We start from the raw sequence: 23,888 nt of genomic DNA, 5'->3' as shown, positions 1-23,888 counted from the left end.
GCATCCATATTGAATTAACTTTTTATACACATTTATTTATATAGTACCAACAAATTCCTCAGCCCTTTGCAATTTTAAGGGTACAAAAATCAGACATTACAATCTTGCAAAATAAAAATTCAAACAAGAGAATTGAGGACCCTTGCGCGAGATCTTGCAATCTATGAGGTATGATGAAATAATCGTCTTTCATCAAGCTGCCTAAAAGTATATAGGAAAACAATAAAAGGCTTCATGACAATGACATAAAACTATAGGCCCTAAACCACCCTTAATCTATATAGCAGTTATAAATAAAATACAAAATGTGCTGTGACAAGGTCAGGAGGACACACAGAGGATGTCATGTTTGGCAAAAAGCATCATCCCAGCTCAGTCTGAGCACACTTAAGCATCCAACATCTCATAAAAGCGGTGGCAGATCCCAAGAAAAGTCATCAATCACTTCCCAGCCAGCACTTGTGTCCAAGACTTAATTTAAATTTGGCCTTTCATAAAACTAAATGTGACATGCTATTTTAAAGCTATTAGGAAGAAAGCTTTCAGTTCATGTGGAATTCTACATCAATATGTGTCTTCCCACAAAGTCAGAAAGGAGAAAATAATTGTATTGCAACACATTCTAAATCAGTAATGTCAATTTTTACAAATAGATCAACAGTTACTGTCTGCGTTGGACTATAGAAATGTAGACCCTAAAACATGCGGTACATTTGTGAGCTTTAATAAGATATCTGGTTTGTTAAGATGCATGACCAGTTCCATTAAGTAGACATTGTGCTCTACATTTATAAGGAACATGAAGCTGAAAATTGAATATTTTGGTACAATGAGTAGTGGGATATTAAATGGAGTTGTGTAGTAGGAAATATTCATTTGAAGAATAGTTTATTACTGAAGGCTACTTTAAATTCTAGTTTTATTATGCATGTCCTAGGTCCTACAATGGAAAGATGAAGATAGATATTAGTTCTACGCATCATGGGGTCTATTTCTACACATAAAGTTGTCTATTTCCCGCATCAATATAGACCAGTGATGGCGAACCTATGGAACGCGTGCCACAGGTGGCACACTGAGCCCCCTCTGTGGGCACACGGCCACAGTGGCATACCAAGGGGGGGCGAGGGACATGGGTGGCCCACCCCGGGTGCTGCCGCTCACAAGGGGGGTGCCATGATGGAGTCACCCCCCCCCATCCAGGACCAGACTGGCCATCGGGAACACCAGGCATTTGCCTGGTGGGCTGGGCCGTCCTCCTGCCCTGTACAGTAACACGGGCCGGCTCATCTGTAATTGCTCCGCCCCTAAATATGAGCCAGCACAGCTACGCGCGTCTGCCGGCCGCCACGTAATGACACTCACTCAAATCACGCTCCCAGAATTCAAGGGCTGGCACCAGCCCTAGGTATTCTGGGAGTGTGACGTGACCGAGCGTCATTACGCCCATGTCCCCTATGGTCAGCTGATGTGCGTAGCTGTGATGGCTCTTATCTGGGGGAAGCTGCTGCCCTGCATCCCCGACAACTACAAAGGTACCAGCCGGGGGTGGGGGGTTGTCTAATCTGGGGGTACTACCTGTCTAACCGGGAGGGTCTACCTAACTACTGGGGGGTCTAATCTGGGGGTACTACCTGCATATTGGAGTGGGTTAATCCAGGGCTCCTACCTGCCTACTGGGGGGGGGGGGGTTAATCTGGGGCTCCTACCCGCCTACTGGGGGTTAATCTGGGGGGGTACTACCTGCCTACTGGGGGGGGGGGGGTCTAATCTGAGGGTACTACCTGCCTACTGGGGGTGTTAATCTTGGGGTACTACCTGCCTACTGGGGGGGGGAATCTAATCTGGGGGTATTACCTAATGCAGTGTTTGTGTCCAAGACCCTAATTTAGGAGTTGTTTAATTAAAGTATGTTAAGCAAGTTTAGTTTCCTTGTTTATCTTGCTCATCCTAAGTCAGGTTATTTACTGTAACTGTAGAAGCAGAGAAAGGACCCAGAGTAAGGCTTTCTTCATACAATTTCAGTCTGGTATGTAATTATAATCAAAAGTTGAGTATCCCCTTGTACGCATCTTTGGCACAGTTTACATGAAGCTTTGGTCGATCAGAAACCTTAAGAAAAATGCAGGTCTATTGACATACAGGCAAAGCTGCACCAAAACTGGATGTAATTCTGATGTAAACTGTGCCAAAGCATCATGTAGGATGCGTGCAAATAGGTGGGAATAGGTGGGAATGGGTGCTTATTTGGGTGATGCACCACCAGTGTGTTTTCTTTACTAGAATCAATGTTTTTTTTTTTTTTATTGGGTCTTTGAACTCTTTGTTGTGTTCTTCTTTTAAAACAAAAGATGTTAATTAGTTATGGCAACTGTATGAGTTGTTTTTTCTAAGCTTAAACCTCAGTATTCTGATTTAATTGCTGTGCTGGCACTTTGAGGGAAAAAAGTTGGCAAACATTATGGTTTTGGCACTCTGGCTCAAAAAGGTTCGCCATCACTGAGATAGACCAAACTATAGAGCATTAGGCCGGTCTATTGTTCGCTTAATTTATCAAAAGCCGCAAGGCTCTTGATAAATTCTGCACAAGAACTTCAGGATCTACAGTTTAGACTGTATTTAAACCTGCTCCAGCATGGTCTGACATTTCAGCATACTTTCGGTCAATGCGACTTTTCACCGAAAAGTCGCTATTGATAAACTTAGCACCAATGCATTTTTCCATCTAAAATAGACTAGAATGCCTCATGTTCTAAAAATCCTTTAAAGCAAAAGTTGCAAAAAAGTTGCACATATTTAAACTGCGACTTTCTGTGTGACAAATTTAGACTAGTCTAAATCCTTTGATAAATCTCCCCCAATTTGCTTGCAAGATTTAGATTTCTGAATTAAGACTATAATTCCAGATATACTATATATTTTCACTATCTACAAGATGGGCACTGTTGTTTAAAACCAAGAAGGACTCATAATGTAAGTCTATGCGGCACAGTTCTGCTCCACAGTTCACTCCAATTGCTGGCACTGGGGTCCTAGCCTCTCTAACTACTGTTATTCTTCACAGCTCCACACAGTCGTGGAACACAGAGAGGCAATCCTGTAGATGGCAGTAGTGACGGGCTGTGCTATGTACTGCACTAGTAAAGCAGATTTGTAAATTACTTCTAATAAAAAATATTAATCCTTCCAATAATTATCAGCTGCTGAAGTTGAGTTGTTCTTTTCTCTCTGGCAACAGTGCTCTCTGCTGACATCTCTGCTTGTCTCGGGAACTGCACAGAGCAGAAGAGGTTTGCTATGGGGATTTGCTTCTACTCTGGACAGTTCCCGAGACAGGTGTCATCAGAGAGCACTTAGACAGAAAAGAACAACTCAACTTCAGCAGCTCATAAGTACTGAAAGGATTAACATTTTTAATTTACAAATCTGTTTAACTTTCTGGTGCCAGTTGATAATTCCTGGATAACCCCCCTTTAAGCCCAATATGGTGCTGAAACTTTAGGCTGTATTAGAGCAATACACAGAGCAGTCCAGCTGTACTGGAAAAAGTTTGAACCCAACAGTAATATGTGTAATATTGGGCTATGCAATTTATCTGATTCCAATAGTACATAACATAATTTACAGCTTTTTGGGTAATATTTATTTTATGCAATATAGGTTAGACCATATGATATAAATACCCACAAAGCAAACATTAAAGATTTTATGAATGTCTGAATGTCAATCTATAGAGGTAAAAAAATGGTATACGTCACATTTTTATTTTAGCGTGACTAGATATAGGTTATAGCAATTTGTTGAGCTCTACTTCCAGCTGGAATAATTCCATGGAAACACAGAAGCTGCAGGGAGTAAGCAGTTTTATTTAGTGGGCCGTGTTGTATCTTTTATTTCAGAATCGAACAGCAGTGATCATTCCAAAAAAAATATCTGGCACTATTCCTTCAGTAACTTATTGTACAGTAGAAGTAAAAGATCAAATTTAAAGTGTACCTGTCATTTCAGGGGATTTTTTTTAGGATAAGCTGCCCTATGTTTGTATTTCCGGCCATTTAATAGCTTGTACATGGGATTTTTCAGCAGGTATCTGCTCTGCAGGCTTCATCTATAATTTGCAGTTCTCCCAGAGCTGGTGGGTGGAGCTGGCTTCTCCCTCCTGCATCAACTTATATGGCTTGTTTTGCAGACACAGGTCAAAGTTGAACTGATTTTTAGAATAAATGCAAACTGACAGGCGGGAAAAGGAGCTTGATAAGGGAGACAGATTTTTTTTGTCAAATAAGATAGATCACAAATTTTAATATGTTAATTTGTGCTGGCGATCTATGCAAAGTTTGTTTACATGACAGTGTCTATTTAAGTGTCCAGCCTAATCCTATGGTAAAGAGGTATTCCAGGAATTTTATTTTATTTTACTGTGCTACAGAGGCTGTAAAAAAAGTTTATAAAATAGTGTCTGTACCTGTGTTTGATGGCAGCTCTCGCAATTCTTATGTGATCTTTGCCCTGAGGTTTATTTTCAATAGCATACAAAATAAGTGTCATCTCAGGTTTTCCCAGGTTACAGCGCAGCCTGATACATGACATCACTAATCAGGTGTTAAAATAGCTATTTCCTTTTGGAGTTTCCCCCCCCCCTGCTTTAATCAGTGGAGCGACCGCTGGATGGGAAGGAGAGGATTCCCCACAGGGCTGCAGGAAATTGTAGTTTCGTGAACAGCACGCATAGTTCAGCTGTGCTGGAATGCATGGGGTGACTGATGTGCTACAGGGAGAAAAGTGAACTCTCACTTACAGAAAAAGGACTCTGGGACTTGTAGTTGGAGGGTGAAACTCCAACAGGAAATAACTATTTTACAAAAGAAAGCAGCAGCTTATGGTGGACTCACAACACAGCCATATAGCCCCAAGTCAAGCACAGATCCTTCTTAAACATGTCCATTACTGTCTGGCAGGTAAATACTAAAGTTACCATTTGGTGTATAACCCCTTTAATCTTCTGGGCGGAGATGAGTGGACAGTTTAGAAGGAACAGGTGATCTGTGACTATAAGGACATTTAAACTTTGTTGCATAGATTAACAGAAAATAAATGTTTATCTTCTGAATATTAATGAAGCTAATCTGACACGATAATTTGCATTCAATATGTCTTCTGCTGTTTGCATGACATTTCAATTGGATTAATGAGGCATTCACAGAAATCTGTCTATCTTAAGTACAACCAAATGAACAAAAATGTTTTTTGAATGTAGTTTTAATAATCTAAAAACTATTAAATAACATCTTGTAAAAACAAACAGATTTAATATCATGATAATAAGAAACAGAATAAAAACAAATTACAGTCTTTTTCAGTTTTCTACATCGGTATCAACATTTTTAGACCCTTTGGTGTCTGCCCTGAGCTATGATTTGGGCCCTATATGCCAGTATAATATCTTCACTATATGGTGGTATTAGTTCTGCACTGTGACGGTATTGAGCGTTATATGTTAGTATTATTTCATGTAGTAGCTAGGGTAAGTTCACATTTGTAACACACACAAGTTGGTGGTATACCACAAATGTATGTACCAAAACAAGACCAATCAGGCTCAGTGTTGCATACATTTTTGTTGTATGCATTTTTTTTGTGGTATACATTTGTCTACAATTGCATATGTTTGCGTATGTTTCTTTGAAATAAATATAATTTTGTAAATATGTAAAATCTAAAAAAACAGCAAAATGTTTTTATAAATGAAAGCCGTACAAAGCACATAAAATAGCAAAAATGGCAGTTACCACAGCATATGTTTGGTAATATTTAAACATATCTCCCATCATAATGCTGTGGTATGGATGTAAAGGAGAACCTAGTTCTGTGTATGTGTGCACTAAGTGTAAGTATGGGACATTCAAATCTACTGAGACACTGAGTTATAGATTATCATGAGTCTAGGGATACCACAAAACAATATTCAGCAACTTGACATTTTGATAATTTTTTTAAGCCACAAAATCCTCTTCTTTCTTGCAAAATTTGGTGGCTCGAAAGAAAAACATTGAAAAAATGTTATGCCCATTGACCCGCACTGGCCCTCTCCCAAAACATTACCATATGAATGGTATAATCCAACATTTATGTAGCTTGAGAAAGGGCCCGTAAGGCCCAATACACATAGCGGGGGAGATTTATCAAAATCTGTCCAGAGGAAAAGTTGCTGAGCCCATAGCAACCAATCAGATCGCTTCTTTCATTTTTAACAAGGTCTCTGCAAAATGAAAGAAGCAATCTGATTGGTTGCTATGGGCAACACAGCAACTCTTCCTCTGGACAGGTTTTGATAAATCTCCCCCATTATCTTTTCAATGCTTTTCTTTTGAGCCACCAAAGCTGTTATATGGCAAAGCACAAGTAAGATACAGCACTGGGGGAGATGCATCAAAACCTGTGCTGAGAAAACATTCCCATGTTGCCCAGAGCAACCATTAAGATTGCTTCTTTTATTTTTCAAAGGCCTTTTTAAAAATTAAAGAAGCAATCTGATTGGTTGTTACAGGCAACTAGTCAGTTTTTCAATGTGTGTTGTTGTCCAGTGTAAGTGTGTTGTTGTCCAGTGTTAGGTCCCGCATCACATGAGAAACCTTGGCGTGGTGTGCGGGCTCAGGTATGTCCTTCATATAAGGATATACTGGCTAATGTCTCATTTTTACATCAGTTTTGAGGATTAGCTAATGTCATTGTATATATTTACCACAGGATTGAAACCCCACTCTTGTCCATAGGTGCGGGTCCTCTACCCCATTGTATGTGTGCACAATTGCACTTGGGGTTGAGCACCTGTTATCACCTTGAGACTACGTTGTTTTGTTTTTTGTTTAAAGTTAGTCATGTTGTACGCATCCACATACACGTTTATCAGGTGTCAGGATGTGATTGTGGTACTTGTGACCGTTTGTAGGCATCCTCCATTGTATGCAATTTTTGCTGGGGATATCACCCTTAGCAACGGTTGACAAGTGCAGGGCCTCCACTCCAGCGAAGGTGCACAATTGCACTTGGGGTTGAGTTTCCTGCTATAGCCATGTCCATGCAATTATAAGCCGGCAAGCATCTTTTAAGGCTTATACCAATGCGCCCTTTTATCTTATTGGGTAGCGTTGGGGGTTTCACCTGTGAGGCCTGCTATATATAGACCAGCAAGGGTGGGGCTTGTAAACTGTCTCCCCCCTCCCATTGTATGTGTGCTGAGTTCACACTGGAGGCGACTGGGGAGCAGTCTGCAAGTTGGACCTTAGGCTGCTGTATATCTGGTGCCTGGTTCTATGTATCTGGCCAGGTTAAAAAGGTTAGTGGTTAGGTCCCGCATCACATGAGAAACCTTGGCGTGGTGTGCGGGCTCAGGTATGTCCTTCATATAAGGATATACTGGCTAATGTCTCAATTTTAACATCAGTGTTGAGAGTTAGCTAATGTCATTGTATATATTTACCACAGGATTGAAACCCCACTCTTGTCCATAGGTGCAGGTCCTCTACCCCATTGTATGTGTGCACAATTGCACTTGGGGTTGAGCACCTGTTATCACCTTGAGACTACGTTGTTTTGTTTTTAGTTTGTGTTAGACTGATAGTTTAGCTTTACATTGAATTACTAATCATTAAAAGTGGAACATAATTATTTTTTAAAGAAAGTTTACGGAGAGTGAACATACTGGCCTTAAAGGGGTTATTCAGGAATAGAAAAATAGAAAAACAGCGCTAATTTCTTTTAAAAACGGCTCATCTTCTGTCTCCAGGTTGGGTGTGGTTCTGCAGCTCAGTTCAATTAAAGTGAATGGAGCCAAATTTTAATACCACCACTGCCCCCCCCCCCCCCCCCCGACCCACCGGCCGCCCCCCTGGAGACAGATGGGGAGCAGTTTTTGAAAAAAAATAGGTCTGTTTTTTTTTTTTTTTTTTATATCACTCTTAGAACATGTGCTGATGGCAGAACAAAGTGCTGGATAATGCTTCTTTAAAATCCATCCTGCATATTACTTCAGTAATTTTGTCCTCAAGGGAGACACTTTCATATAATGCGTTTGGCACTCACTGTCAATCAACATAATGTGATTTATGCCCATTCAGTGAAGGAGAAGCCTTAAGCACATTGCATGATACCAGTCATTTTTCACACACAATTGTGAATTCTGCTTCCATCTACCTCCAGGGCTCCATATGGCATGTAGAAACTTAGGATTGATTTCCCTAACTTCATGCAGCCAAACATTAGGAAAACATAACATATGCAAGTAAAGACCATTGATATCTATTCTCAATAAAAAATATGTTCAGCATATGATACTTGGTGATACTTGTTTTTTTATCGGTAGATGTACTATGTCAAGGCTTGTTCCACGATTATCTAACAGATCCTCATGTTTACCAATCAAATTGTTAAATTGTGATCAATGCAAAATATAATTTTTCGATGTATAACAAAAGGACAGAACGTCTGGCACCACCAGTCTCGCTAAGCCCTATGTATGTAGACAAGTGTATGGCTTTTTGGGGTGCAAGTCACATTTAGGAAGCCCCTATGGTGCCATAAAAGCAAAAAAAAAAAAAAAACACATGGCATACTCTTTTGGAAGCTATACCCCTCATGGCACGTAACAAGGGGTACAGTGAGCTTTAAATTTCACTAAAATGCAGTTTTTTCCCCAAATTTACCATTTTTACAAGAGGTAATAGAAGAAAATGTCCTCAAAAATGTGTAACCCCATTTCTTCTGAGGATGGAAATACCCCATGTGTGGATGTGAAGTCCTCTGCGGGTGCACTACAATGCTCAGAAGATAAGGAGCCACATTTGACTTTTAGAAAGCAAATTTTGCTGAAATTGTTTTTGGGTGGCATGTTGCATTTAGGAAGCCCCTATGGTGCCAGAAAAGCACACTATTTGGAAAAAAAACACTCCTCAAGGAACGCAACAAGGGGGACAGTAAGCCTTTAGACCCCACAGGTGTTTGACAAATTTCTGCCAAAGTTGGACTAAAATGCTGTTGTTACCCCAAATTTTTCACAAGGGGTAATAGGAGAAAAAAACTCCCAAAATGTATTGGAAATACACCATATGAGAATGTAAAGTGCTCTGTGGGCGAACTACAATGCTCAGAAGAGAAGGAGGGCTGTGCAAATGAAAATAAAAAAAATTCATTTTCATGGACCACTATTCAAAAAATTTGTCAGACACCAGTGGGGTGTAAATGCTCACTGCACCCCTTATTACATTCCGTGAGGGTTGTAGTTTCCAAAATGAACTCACATGTAGGGGGTCCACTGTTCTGGCCCCAATGGGGGACTTTGTAAATGCACATGGCCTTCAATTCCAGACACATTCTCTCTCCAAAAGCCCAATGGCACTCCTTCTCTTCTGAACATTATGATGCGCCTGCAGAGCACTTTATGTCCACACATGAATTATTTATATATTCAGAAGAAATAGTGTTACAAATTTTGAGGGGCTTTTTCCTATTACCCCTTGTGAAATAAAAAATTTGGGATAACACCAGCATTTTTGTGAAAAAATTAAAATTTTTCATTTTCACTTTAACAAAAATTCTTTAAACACCTGTTAGGTGTTAAGGCTCACTATACCCCTTGTTACATTCCGTGAGGGGTGTAGTTTCAAAAATGGGGTCACATGTGTTTTTTTATTTTTTTTTGCGTTTATGTCAGAACTGCTGCAACGATAAGCTATCCCTGTGCAAATCATCTCAAAAGTACATGGTGCTCTCATTCTTGAGCCTTGTTGTGCCCACAGAGCATTTTACGTCCACATATGGGGTATTTCCCTACTCAGGAGAAATTGTGTTACAAATTTTGGAAATCTTTTTTTCCTTTTACTCTTGTAAAAATGAAAAGTATGGGGCAACACCAGCATGTTAGTGTAAAATTTTAAATTTTTTCCAATAACATGCTGGAGTAGACCCCAACTTTACCTTTTCATCAGGGGTGAAAGGAGAAAAAGCCCCCCCAAAATTTGTTTTGGGGGCAATTTCTCCTGAGTACGGAAATACCCCATATGTGACCCCAAACTGTTGCTTTGAAATATGACAGGGCTCCAAAGTGAGAGAGCGCCATGCGCATTTGAGGCCTAAATTAGGGATTTGCATAGGAACGGACCCGGATGCAAGAATTACACTTTCCTCCGATTTCAAAATTGTGTTTCCCAAACAGAGTGCCTCCAGCTGTTGCAAAACTCCCAGCATGCAACAGCTGGATGCTCCGTTTTGAAAACAGTACCGTACCAGACATTTTTCATTTTTATTGGAGGGGGGGGGGGGGTGTAACTGTGTAGGGGTATATGTAGTGTGTTTTTTTTTTTTAGTTTGAGTAGCTGTAGTGTAGTGTAGTGTTTTCAGGGTACATTCACATGGGTGGGGGTTTACAGCGAATTTCCTGCTGGGAGTTTGAGCTCCAGCGGAAAATTTGCTGCATCTCAAGCTTGCAGTGAGAATCTCACTGTAAAGTCCCGCCTGTGTGAATGCACCCTGTACATTCACATTGGGGGGGGACAAACTGTTACAAAAATACAACTCCAGCTGTTACAAAAATACAACTCCCAGCATGCCCTTTGGCTGTCCGTGCATTCTAGGGGTTGTAGTTATGCAACAGCTGGAGGCCCACTGGTTGCAAAACGCTTTAGAGTTTGTTACGTAACTCAGTGTTTCGCAACCAGTATGCCTCCAGTTGTTGCAAAACTACAACTCCCAGCATGTATGGTCTATCAGTGCATGCTGGGAGTTGTAGTTTGCAACAGCTGGAGGCACACTGGTTGCGAAACACTGAGTGATGGGACTGAGTGCTGGGGGCATACTACTAACACTCCCAGCATGCCACCAATGCCGGGGATCAGGCACACCCACTCCAGGTACTTACTCCCGGCACCCACTCTCGCCCTCCGAAGGCATACTCTTATGGAAGCTATACCCCTCATGGCACGTAACAAGGGGTACAGTGAGCTTTAAATTTCACTAAAATGCAGTTTTTTCCCCAAATTTACCATTTTTACAAGAGGTAATAGAAGAAAATGTCCTCAAAAATGTGTAACCCCATTTCTTCTGAGGATGGAAATACCCCATGTGTGGATGTGAAGTCCTCTGCGGGTGCACTACAATGCTCAGAAGATAAGGAGCCACATTTGACTTTTAGAAAGCAAATTTTGCTGAAATTGTTTTTGGGTGGCATGTTGCATTTAGGAAGCCCCTATGGTGCCAGAAAAGCACACTATTTGGAAAAAAAAAACTCCTCAAGGAACGCAATAAGGGGGACAGTAAGCCTTTAGACCCCACAGGTGTTTGACAAATTTCTGCCAAAGTTGGACTAAAATGCTGTTGTTACCCCAAATTTTTCACAAGGGGTAATAGGAGAAAAAAACTCCCAAAATGTATTGGAAATACACCATATGAGAATGTAAAGTGCTCTGTGGGCGAACTACAATGCTCAGAAGAGAAGGAGGGCTGTGCAAATGAAAATAAAAAAAATTCATTTTCATGGACCACTATTCAAAAAATTTGTCAGACACCAGTGGGGTGTAAATGTTCACTGCACCCCTTATTACATTCCGTGAGGGTTGTAGTTTCCAAAATGAGGTCACATGTAGGGGGTCCACTGTTCTGGCCCCAATGGGGGACTTTGTAAATGCACATGGCCTTCCATTCCAGACACATTCTCTCTCCAAAAGCCCAATGGCACTCCTTCTCTTCTGAACATTATGATGCGCCTGCAGAGCACTTTATGTCCACACATGAATTATTTATATATTCAGAAGAAATAGTGTTACAAATTTTGAGGGGCTTTTTCCTATTACCCCTTGTGAAATAAAAAATTTGGGATAACACCAGCATTTTTGTGAAAAAATTAAAATTTTTCATTTTCACTTTAACAAAAATTCTTTAAACACCTGTTAGGTGTTAAGGCTCACTATACCCCTTGTTACATTCCGTGAGGGGTGTAGTTTCAAAAATGGGGTCACATGTGTTTTTTTATTTTTTTTGCGTTTATGTCAGAACTGCTGCAACGATAAGCTATCCCTGTGCAAATCATCTCAAAAGTACATGGTGCTCTCATTCTTGAGCCTTGTTGTGCCCACAGAGCATTTTACGTCCACATATGGGGTATTTCCCTACTCAGGAGAAATTGTGTTACACATTTTGGAAATCTTTTTTTCCTTTTACTCTTGTAAAAATGAAAAGTATGGGGCAACACCAGCATGTTAGTGTAAAATTTTAAATTTTTTCCAATAACATGCTGGAGTAGACCCCAACTTTACCTTTTCATCAGGGGTGAAAGGAGAAAAAGCCCCCCCAAAATTTGTTTTGGGGGCAATTTCTCCTGAGTACGGAAATACCCCATATGTGACCCCAAACTGTTGCTTTGAAATATGACAGGGCTCCAAAGTGAGAGAGCGCCATGCGCATTTGAGGCCTAAATTAGGGATTTGCATAGCAACGGACCCGGATGCAAGAATTACACTTTCCTCCGATTTCAAAATTGTGTTTCCCAAACAGAGTGCCTCCAGCTGTTGCAAAACTCCCAGCATGCAACAGCTGGATGCTCCGTTTTGAAAACAGTACCGTACCAGACATTTTTCATTTTTATTGGAGGGGGGGGGGGGGGTGTAACTGTGTAGGGGTATATGTAGTGTTTTTTTTTTTTTTAGTTTGAGTAGCTGTAGTGTAGTGTAGTGTTTTCAGGGTACATTCACATGGGTGGGGGTTTACAGCGAATTTCCTGCTGGGAGTTTGAGCTCCAGCGGAAAATTTGCTGCATCTCAAGCTTGCAGTGAGAATCTCACTGTAAAGTCCCGCCTGTGTGAATGCACCCTGTACATTCACATTGGGGGGGGACAAACTGTTACAAAAATACAACTCCAGCTGTTACAAAAATACAACTCCCAGCATGCCCTTTGGCTGTCCGTGCATTCTAGGGGTTGTAGTTATGCAACAGCTGGAGGCCCACTGGTTGCAAAACGCTTGAGAGTTTGTTACGTAACTCAGTGTTTCGCAACCAGTATGCCTCCAGTTGTTGCAAAACTACAACTCCCAGCATGTATGGTCTATCAGTGCATGCTGGGAGTTGTAGTTTGCAACAGCTGGAGGCACACTGGTTGCGAAACACTGAGTGATGGGACTGAGTGCTGGGGGCATACTACTAACACTCCCAGCATGCCACCAATGCCGGGGATCAGGCACACCCACTCCAGGTACTTACTCCCGGCACCCACTCTCACCCTCCGAAGTATGGGAGGAGCGGGTGCAGTTAGGGACACCCCCACAGCAGGAGTCCTGGCCAACAAATCAGGACGATCATGAGGTGGCACCAGTGCTATCTCACTTCTGCTGCTATAGGGTGATAGGTGACGACACTTATCATCCTTTTTTTCCAGGTCACCGGGGACCCGATTGACCCGGAATAGCCGCAAATCCCCAGGGGTGTGGAACAAAATAACATTAATGCTTATGAAGAAATATAAAATCCCATCCCTTCCCCAATATAGCGCCACACCCCTACCGCTTAATTCCCTGGTTGAACTTGATGGACATATGTCTTTTTTCGACCGTACTAACTATGTAACTATGTAACTATGTGTGCACGGGGTGCCTGATGAATGATTTGGTAAATAAGTACCAGGACATCAGGGCATACCCGTACGCCTGTGGTCCTTAAGGGGTTAAACCTTGCATTTGTCAGATACCTGTAATGCTTCACTTGGATCCTGACCTCCTGCTTGTCCACCTTTTTCATTGTACACTGCCCTCCCTGACATCTGCCAATCCCTGAATATACAGCTGCCTTGACCTTTTGTAACCTCATCTTAGACTTGTGGTGCTACTCCTGGTTACTGAGTCTGACTGCTAACTACATCTGACTATCCTCCTGTCCTGTGGATGCATTCTAGTTTCCACAGCATTGGACTGCCAACTACTGTAGTAACTACTTGACAACAACCTGGGGATACCATGCGGCAAAATCTAATCCTCTTTGAGGGTTAAGGGTTAAGACCAGGGTTCCCTCTGACTCTGTATGCCAGTTTAGTCAGTGCCAAACCAGTTGTATCCTGGGGATTTACTACATTAGCCCTGAGGTTCGGGTCACTCTGTTGTGTTGTTTCTCTGCTATTTCATCTATTTTGTCTATTAATAGTTATATTGCATTGATACACACACAAGCACAATGGAGAGGTCGCCAAATAATTGATTTTATGGTCCTCATCAGATTAATTTTGAAAACTTATCTAAGAAATTTCTGACCTAGAATCTTTGCCATGTTTTGTCATGTTACATTATTCTAATCTTTCTCCGCACCATTTATATGTGTGTATTGAAGGGGTTTAATGAAAATATCATTGTGTAGTATATATTGTACAGTATAACATTATCGGAAGCTTCTTGACACATTCAGTTTAAAGCTTTTCTCATGGGACCGAGGATGAAAAGATAAATCCTCTACTGTGGCATCCCATACATTAAACATTGAAGAAAATAGATTTCATGGTAAAAAGCATAGGCTGTGTGACTTTTAGAAGGTTGAGGTCAACAACAAAGATGTTATTGAAGATGTTCTCAGAAGTTTTTATAATCTTTTTTCCAAATTGTTCTTATTCAAGGCTTCATGTGGAGGATAAAGATAAAGGCTGGTTTGGGGCATATGATCTTGCACATCTAAAACTTATAATTTAAAACTTAAATGGGTTGTCTGGCGACAGAAAAAAAAAGTGTTGATGGTGTCAAAATGAGAAATTAAGCAATGTATTAATATAATGCTATTATAAAAATTGCACAAATCACCATTTTTAGCTATACTTTCCCTTTTCCAGAAGTTAATACTTTCCTTGTAAGATGTGATGACATCACATCATTATATAGTAGTGAGCTTCATCCCGTCCTGAAGTGTCAACATAGGACCAGCGATCTTCATTCCTATATAAATGTATCTCTCATATCTGGCTTAAAACCTGAGAAAATGGCTGACACTTTGATCACCCAAAGTCCCTCAATCACAGATTTAGAAAGGTTGTTTGCATCACTCAAACCTGCTCCCCAGCACTGCTACCCATTTTTTATTTGTAGCAAAGAAATGTAATTGCACATCAGTAATGGTCTTTACTGAGTTAAGAATTCTGGTGATCGTAGGTTAAGCAATATATACCGTATTTATCGGCGTATAACACGCATTTTTTATGCAAACATTTTTAGCCTAAAATCTATCTGCGTGGTATACGCCGATAGACTGTTTGTGACCCCGCAAAAGCCGCTGCAGTTCAATGATTTAAAGCGAGCGCTTTAAATCATTGAACTGCAGCAGCTTCTGCCTGGCCAGAGTCCCACTGTCACTGCCAAATTCCCTCCCCGTCTCCGGTTTTATAGTTATATGTCCCACTGCCGCCGCTGCCCAATCCACTCCTTGTCCCCGGTTTTATAGTTAAATATCCCGCCGCCGCCACGGCCCAATTCCCTCCACGTCCCCATTTTTATAGTTAAATATCCCGCCGCTGCTACGGCCCAATTCGCTCCCCGTCCCCGGTTTAATAGTTAAATATCCCGCCGCCGCCACTGCCCAATTCCCTCCCCATCCCCGGTTTTATAGTTACATGTGCCCTGGGGACTGCAGTCCTTCATGCTTCGGCGGCCTCCTTATCTGTCACTGTGCGCAATGACGAGTGACGTCCTCAACACGACGTCACTCGTCAGTCAGTGCTCGGTGCACAGTGACAGATCAGGAGACCGCCGAAGCATGAAGGACCGCAGTCCCCAGGACACATGTAACTATAAAACTGGTGACGGGGAGGGAATTGGGCAGTGGCGGCAGCAGGATATTTAACTATAAAACCGGGGACGGGGAGGGAATTGGGCCGTGGTGGCGGCGGGATATTTAACTATAAAACCAGGGACGGGGAGGGAATAGAGCAGCGGCACTCTGGCCCCACAAAAGCCACTGCATGTCAATGATTTAAAGCGCTTGCTTGAAATCATTGAACTGCAGAAGCCGCCAGAAACTGTTTATTGAGGTACACCTGCACACACACGCACCCTCATTTTTCCAAGGATATTTTGGTAAAAAAACTTTTTTACCAAAATTTCCTTGGAAAAATGAGGGTGCGTGTTATAGGCCGGTGCGTGGTATACTCCGATAAATACGGTAATAATGTTTATAATATTCTGGGTAAGCAGAAATGTTTGCTTCCCTTGTTCACAAAACTGAACACTGTTAAGCTTTGATATGTGACCTAATATCACAAACACTTCTATGCAGGGCAAATATGAGGGAGTACAGCAGGGCACATAGGTGGAGCTTAAAGGGGAGAAATTGCTGCTTTCCTCTACACACTGCTCTTTGCAGTACCAGGCTAGGCTATAAGCAGCTGCCCATCTCAGCTTATTTTGAGTCTGGGTGTAGGGGATTATGTGTAATGGAGATGGAAGAGGAGACCACACCACAGTGAAGGCTCCATACACACTGAGAAGCCTATGTCCATGAGAAGCATCACTCTGGACAAAGAATGGTTCACAGCAGAGGGGGAAGAGGCAGAGAAGCTACTTCTCTGTGCTCCTCTTTGGTAGGGTCATGTCACTGATGTCTTGCTGTCTTGTAGCAGCCGTAACTGCATGTGGCATGCCTGCTACCCAGGTAGCCACTGCAGTAAAAGTAAGTGTTAAATATAAGAATGTGCTAGCCCTGGGCCTTCTCTCTAGTTTGGGCCCTCAGGCAATTACCTTGTGCCCAACTTTTCAGTCTTTATTTGACAATCCAAAAAGTTAGGAGGTATGTTCAATATTTTTCGCAGACTCCTGTTATTGAATTGAAACTGTCTAGCAAGTGTTTTCTATACAATGGTAAAACAATTCAACTAGAAATTTGAACTTAATAAAACAACATTTTATGAATTTCTTACTTGGCTTGCAGGAGTTTGTCCAACTACAGCTTCATAGGGAGGTGGCAACTCAGATGGATACAGAATGCCAGGACTGTTTATGGACACTTCATACAAAGCACTGAAAGGTGAATGTGGGAAGTCCAAGTGAAGCCCTCTAGAGAGAAAAAAAAAAAAAAACGCCTGTCAGTTTTTGTCAAAATTCCAAATTTAGTCAACACTTACCCAATTTTTATGATAACTGCAAATAAAATAGATTTTTACCTACCTGAGCACTCAGTCACCATATTTATCACTTTGTAACAATCTAAATGTATCCAACACTCCGGACTTTAATTTATCTGAACTATAAAGCAATCGGACTGTCATTAACTAACAAATGTTTTCTCATAAATACAGCTTTAATGTCCTTTATCTCCAACTGAGGGAAGTAAAAGTTATTGGATTTTTAGTTATGCCCCTATAAATTGTGCCCTAATATATTTCAGATAAATAATTGTTTATGTTCTATCTGGGAAGCAGACAGACTTTCTTCTTAATTTCCTTAGCTCTAAAATATCACTTTAGAATTCAAGTACAGGCAAGATGGATGCTTAAAAATGTTAAGCATACTTTCACAAGCCAATGTGAAAATATAGAAGACTGAAGGCAGAAAAACACTCCTCGGTCCATCCAGCCTCACTTATAGTGTTTACTTTTTTATCTTAAGATGCTGTAGATTTATGTTTATCCCAGGCAGGTTTACATTCACTTACTGTGGATTTACCAGCCACATCTGCTGGATCAAGTTTGTTCCAAGTATCTACTACCTTTCAGTAAAATAATATTGTCTCACATTGCTTCTAATCTCCCCCAACTCCCAGGCTGTGTCACCTTGTTCTTGTGTTTGGCTTCAATAATTTCCTTTGCTGTCTATCTTTTGCCTCTTTATCTCCAATCTACAGAGATTCCACTCTTTTTGTGTTTCCTGATAGGTTTTATGCTAAAAGCGTTACTGTCATTAAAAAAAAAAAACACAAAAAAACAAACAAACAAAAAAAAGTTTGAATTGACGCATAGCAGTGAGTAGGTGCTGTGCAATGAATAGCCAGACAAGTATGGGAAGGTAAGTATGTGTGTACTATTTGCAAACAGTCCAGCTCTAGTCTCACCCCTCAAACTGGAGAGAATAAGAAATAACTGTGTACCAAGAAGGGGTCTCTAAGGGGCTTAATGACAGCAGTGAGAGCATTAAAATTACTCTGTCATCACTCTGAAGGGTTAATGTAACAAAACAGGCAGGTTTTCAAAACAATATTTTGAGAATGCATAATAATCTATGAACATCCTAAATAATAAACCTTGCCAGAATGAAAGTAATACCCATGTTTTTAGATAAACTCCTTACATTACAGAAAATGGATCAAACAAACCATTTTTAATCTATTATATTAGTCTTCTTTTTTTGCACCTATTTATATAAAAATACACATTTTATGTTTTTTTTTAAGTATTTATTTAAATTTAGCATTTTAATGAACAAACACCACCGACAAGGTGGAACAAGATAAAACATATACAATAACAGCCTTCGTAGGTCCCAGAGACGAGCTCGAGTACAATGACAGGGATTCAACATACGCAAAAATGAGTGCCATTAGGACAGAAAGGCGCATCTGAGACCCAACCGGAGGAGGCCCAACACAGACAAAACACTTACATACACACAAGCATACATCCCGGTAACCCCAAGATCATCAGCCAGAAACCCCATCACCTCCATCCAGAAGACAGCAATGACAGGACACACCCACACCACATGCAAAAAGGTACCAACTTCCAAAGAGCATCGAAAACGCAGATCAGACAAAGAAACACCAATGCGCTTAAGCTTAGCAGGGGTATAATACAACCTTAAAACATATTTAGATTTGATCAGCACATCTACTACTAACTACAGTGGCATAATAAGAGCCTTCAACCTCCTTCCACTGACTTTCAGACAAATACTACATATCAGCCACCCATTTATGAAAAGCTTGTGAGAAAGGTCTAGGCCCTAGTGTCTGGAGGAGAGCATAGGACTGAGTAAGAGGTTTAGAAAGATCCATAGTGCCAAGGAGAAATTCCACATCAGAAAACACAGGGGTAAACATCAGGGAGCCAAACTGCGCCTCAACCACATGCCTAAGCTGAAGATACCTATAAAAGGCATATCTAGGGATTCTATAATGTTCCTTCATGTCCGAGAAGGATAAGAAAACCTGGTCCTCCTCAAACAAGTGGATCACAAATTTGACACCATGAGAACCCCAGAAACTGGCCTCCTGTAACCCATGCAGGTGAGGTAAATGTACGTTCCCCCATAAGGGTGCCCTAGGAGAAACCAGAGGTTGTGGAAATTTACTTGACACCACAGACCACACTTTAGCTATAGTTTGAAGGGAAATAGGAAAGCAAGATTGAGAGTGATACCTGTAGAGTGTATTAGTGAGAGCTTGATAGGAACCCATAATTGCACCAGCCAGGGCCGTCACCGAGTTCGACAGATCCAGATTGATCCATCATGCTGCATCATATACATCAGGAGCCGCTAAGCCACAATGTCGCTTAGGAGCCTGGAGAAGAGTCCGACCAAGTCTGGGAGGTTTTCCATGCCAGTAGAAGGATTCCAGAGCACCACATAGTGTATTAAAATATTTCTTAGGGATGATAACGGTGGCTAAATGAAAAAGATAAAGGAATTTAGGAAGGTAAATCATTTTAAAGATATTAATCCTGCCAGCCAGGGAAAGAGGGAGTGAGGACCAGGCAGTTAACTGCTCCACAATGGAGCATAAGAGCGGTTTCAAGTTTAGGGACAGAAAGTCTAGCAGGGACACAGTTGCCTCCACCCCTAAGTATGTAAAATGGGAAACCACCTGCACCCTGGCCTGAAGAGAGAGGGGGACTCCAGACGAAAGTGCCTGTAGGGAGGACTTAGCCCAATTGACCCACAAGCCAAAAATCGAACTAAACCGGTCAAGTAGGTCAATAAGGGAAAGGCGACAACCCCCCTGCATCCACCAGGTACACCAGTGTGTTGTTTGCATAAAAGGGAAACCTTCTTTACAATAGACCTCCTGGGGACTAGTGTTGAGCGGCATAGGCCATATTCGAATTCGCGATATTTTGCGAATATATGGACGAATATTCGTCATATATTCGCTAAATTCGCATATTCGTAATATTCGCGTTTTTTTTTTAGCATATGTGAAAATTTATGAACTTTATAGCAAGTATACCAGTGTAACTTGATAGAAGCAGCAGAAGGGAGGGATCAATATTCGCGAATATTTGCATATGCGAATATTCGCCCGGCGGTCTCACACAGTAGTATTAGAGCCTTCTTTAGACCACACAAGCTGGAAGCAGAGAGGGATGATCACTGTGATGTGCACTGTGAAAAAAAAGCGAATATTCGTAATTTCAAATATATAGTGCTATATTTGCAAATATTCGCGAATTCGCGAATATGCGATATTCGCAAATAAAATTCAAATTGAGAATATTCGCGAGCAACACTACTGCGGACACCACAGATAGCAGGGTCCCTATGAATGGTTGCCGCCAAGGGCTCCATTGCCAGCACAAAAAGAAAGGGAGAGAGCGGGCACCCCTGCCTCGTCTCACTACCCAGAAGTAAAGGAGCAGAAACAAGTTAGTACGAATGCGGGCCCTTGGACTATTATATAGTAAGCGAACCCAAGCACGGAATCGGGGTCCAAACCCAAACGCACCCAGTACCTCCCTGAGATAGGGCCACAGTACCGAATCAAAGGCCTTATAAATATCCAGACAGACCACCACACCAGTAGGAAAGCCCTCCTCCACTGCTGCTATGTTGAGTTGCAGACGCTTCACATTCACATCAGTAGCCTTACCTGGCATGAACCCAGTTTGGTCAGGATGAATGATAGCGCCTATGACCCCACACAGGCGAGTAGCCAATACTCTAGCCAAAATCATAATATCAACATTCAAAAGGGATATAGGTCTATAGGAGTCAGGCAATAATGGATCCTTTCCAGGTTTAGGAAGCACTACAATCAATGCCTCCTCAGAGTCTGGAAGAGCATCCACATCAGCTATCGAGTGAAGTATAGGGGCCAGTCACTCCTCATTCATCCAATACCAATCACCTATTTCAATCAGAGGTCTGAAAGGGGTGGCTGCTTCCACCCAGTGAAGAGAGTCAGTCAGAGAAGTAAAGAACTTAGTAGAGGCCCCATCTACCACTCTCAGGCGAGCAGGATACAACATCAAATAGCGGTAGCCCTTGGCACGTAGCTTTAACTGGACCTCCGTGAACTGCACCTGCTGCTTGCAAAGCTCCACAGAAAAATCTGGATAAAAGGACACTCTGCTTCCATCACAAATGACCTTGCCCTTGATATGCACTGCCCAGAGAATAGCATCTCAATCCTTGAAGTGAAGTGCAGAAGTTTGGCCAGAAAGGGACCTGGAGGGCCACCAGGAGGAGGAGGCCGAGCCGATACTCGGTGGGCCGACTCAACAGAGAAATAAGGAGAAAATGTGTCCACAGGAAGAATCTCCTTCAGCCATGTTTCCAGGAAGAAAGCAGGATCATTCCCATTCACCTTCTCAGGGAGGCCCACTGAGGCAGATGTTATTGCACCTCAGGTGGTTTTCCATGTCATCCATGCAACTCAGAACCCCTGTAACCTGACACTGCAGTGAGTCAACCTGCTCTGGCAGTGGATGTAAAGTGTCTTCCACCATAGAGACCCTACGCTTCACTTCTTCAGTGCGCTCACGGATCTTCCGGGTCTCATGTCATAGGATAACAATCTCTTGCCGCAGTTCGTCCACTTTGGTCACCATAATTGACAGGGGGTAAAGGAAGCTAAAAGTTCAGTGAACCGCTGGTCCATAGTAGCAGCATCATAAACAGGTCTTTCAGGGGACTGTGGCTGCAGCGGAGTTGGAGACCCTTCAAATAGCGACAGTGGAGGGTCAGGAGAATCACCCCTAGGACGGTCCTGAGCCCTGGAGAACTGGCTCAGCACTTTTGCTGCCTGCAATGAGACTCTAGTAGCAAGCGGGGTCTGAGCACCAGGATCCCATTGAGAGGGGCCACCAGAGCAAGAGGACCCATCATCAGAGGAGGCATCCTCATCAGAGGTCGGCTGGGAGGCCTCGGCCGTCAATTTGGATTTCTTATTCCTATTACTACCACGGGGGCCACCCATGGTTGACAGGGCCACACAGAGAGCAAGTAGAAAGTCACTAGCCACACAGTCCAGTGAGCACAGAGCACCTCAGTAGTGCGGATAAATCCAAGGAGTATGCAATGCACCACATGTCCCAACAAGTAAAGATGTTTCCCACAAGGGTACTCACAAGCAGGATTGAAGGCTCAGCAGACAGTCCAGCAAGAGTCCCTGAGAAATCAGGCCAGGACTCCAATAGGGCACTCCAGGGTGCTATAAGGCATTAAGTTTCAACTCCCCATGGAAGGGCAGAGGAGAAACCAGCAGCCACACAAGTCCCCACTGTGTCAGAATCTGTGCTGCAGCCATGGATCTCAGCAAAGGCCGCACTCCACGCCGGAAGTCTCCACAGCAACCGAGACTGGAGATGCAAGCCCCGCCCACGAAGGCCTATATTGGCGCCCGGACCCAGGAAGGGCCGAAGAGACAGAAGACAGGGAGACTCAGTGGAGACCACACCACACGCAGACCGTGCAGGACCATGGAGAGCCTCACCACCCGACCGGACATCAGAGCTCCACAGCGCAAGCCGACCGGAGCCCCAGGCCGCAGGAGAAAGGAACTGCCCGCACCACCGACAGCTGCCGGGACCGGACTAGGAGCAGCACCGGGTATTCCGCATCATCGGAGGGACCCGCTGGGAGAAGACTGGCCGCTCAGGGTGAGTAAATTCCGGGTAAACCAGCGGGGTCAGTGAGAGCTCTCAGCACACTCAACCACTCACGCCGGCATCCAGGGCATGCCTATACGTTTTATGTTAAGTAAATTTCCATAAAATATGAATGGTTCTATCATAAAAAGAAATTTGCATGTTATGTAACTTTAATTAGTTAAATATTAAATACACAGCAGCAGTCTTACTGATAAAAAAAGCAAAACATATTTTATCACAAATGTTTTAAATTGTGTATTTAATTGTCTTTCTTCTTAAATTACGTAGTTTTATACACATGGAAGGTGTTATACAGTCACGTACAGCTCCCTACTATGAATCTGCAGGGATTCTGTGTCCTAGTGAAAAATTCTCAAAACAAATTCTTGTACGGAATCTAACATAGAAAAATTTACATTTATGCTTCTGGATGAAAGCTAGGGTATGCTGAGGAATGGTTGGAACCCAGGTACTTCAGAGAATGCTATACTATAACTCTGTGGAGCTGTAATAAAACATAAATGTGCAATAGGCCTAAGACTGATAAGACGAGAGACAGATAAAAATAAAATCCCCAACAAAAGCTAACCTAAGGGGCAACAACCTAGTTAGACAAATAAACATGTCTTGCTCAATTTACCTTTGTACTTCCATGACAGGTGTACAGGTGTATTCTGGTGGATAATATGGAGGAGGTGGAATGGGTGGAATAAATTCATCAAAATCCAAAGTTTGATGAAGAATTGTTCCATGTGCCATCATACAGTCCATGTTGGTGGAGTGTCCTCTGTGTGGTAAAAACTGAAAAACAAACAAGATTCATAGTTTAGCTTTATGTTAAGGACAGAATCTCTCAGTTCTCCATTTATTTTAACTCTGCTGAACTGTATCGCATATATACCATATAAAATAACACAATGTATTAGTTACGGCAACAACAGGTCCTGACCCCAGATTGAAACAATCCACAGATCCATTTTTTTCTTATTTAAGGAGCCTGAAAAATCCTTTTAGTGTCAATTAATATCTTCAGAAAATAATTACTGTTAAGAATATGCGTTTGATGCTGTCAGGAAT

The 23,888-nt window shown here is 42.1% G+C and overlaps 1 protein-coding gene across 2 annotated transcripts in view; it reads right to left on the bottom strand.

Annotated features, from left to right (window-relative positions):
* The window catches only part of ENTREP2 (endosomal transmembrane epsin interactor 2), an 848,385-nt gene that overhangs the window by 78,457 nt on the left and 746,040 nt on the right, over positions 1-23,888 (bottom strand). For both annotated transcript variants that reach the window (XM_056572508.1, XM_056572509.1), the window contains 2 exons: positions 23,452-23,612; positions 16,929-17,064 (listed from right to left, as the gene is read on the bottom strand). In XM_056572508.1, the coding sequence (XP_056428483.1) occupies positions 16,929-17,064; positions 23,452-23,612 (297 nt within the window). The remainder of the gene's footprint in view (positions 1-16,928; positions 17,065-23,451; positions 23,613-23,888) is intronic.

Source organism: Hyla sarda, chromosome 4 (assembly GCF_029499605.1).
Source record: "Hyla sarda isolate aHylSar1 chromosome 4, aHylSar1.hap1, whole genome shotgun sequence".
NCBI classification, from domain to species: Eukaryota; Metazoa; Chordata; class Amphibia; order Anura; family Hylidae; genus Hyla; species Hyla sarda.
Note: the sequence above shows the minus strand (reverse complement) of the source record. Positions and strands in the feature narration are given on the sequence as shown.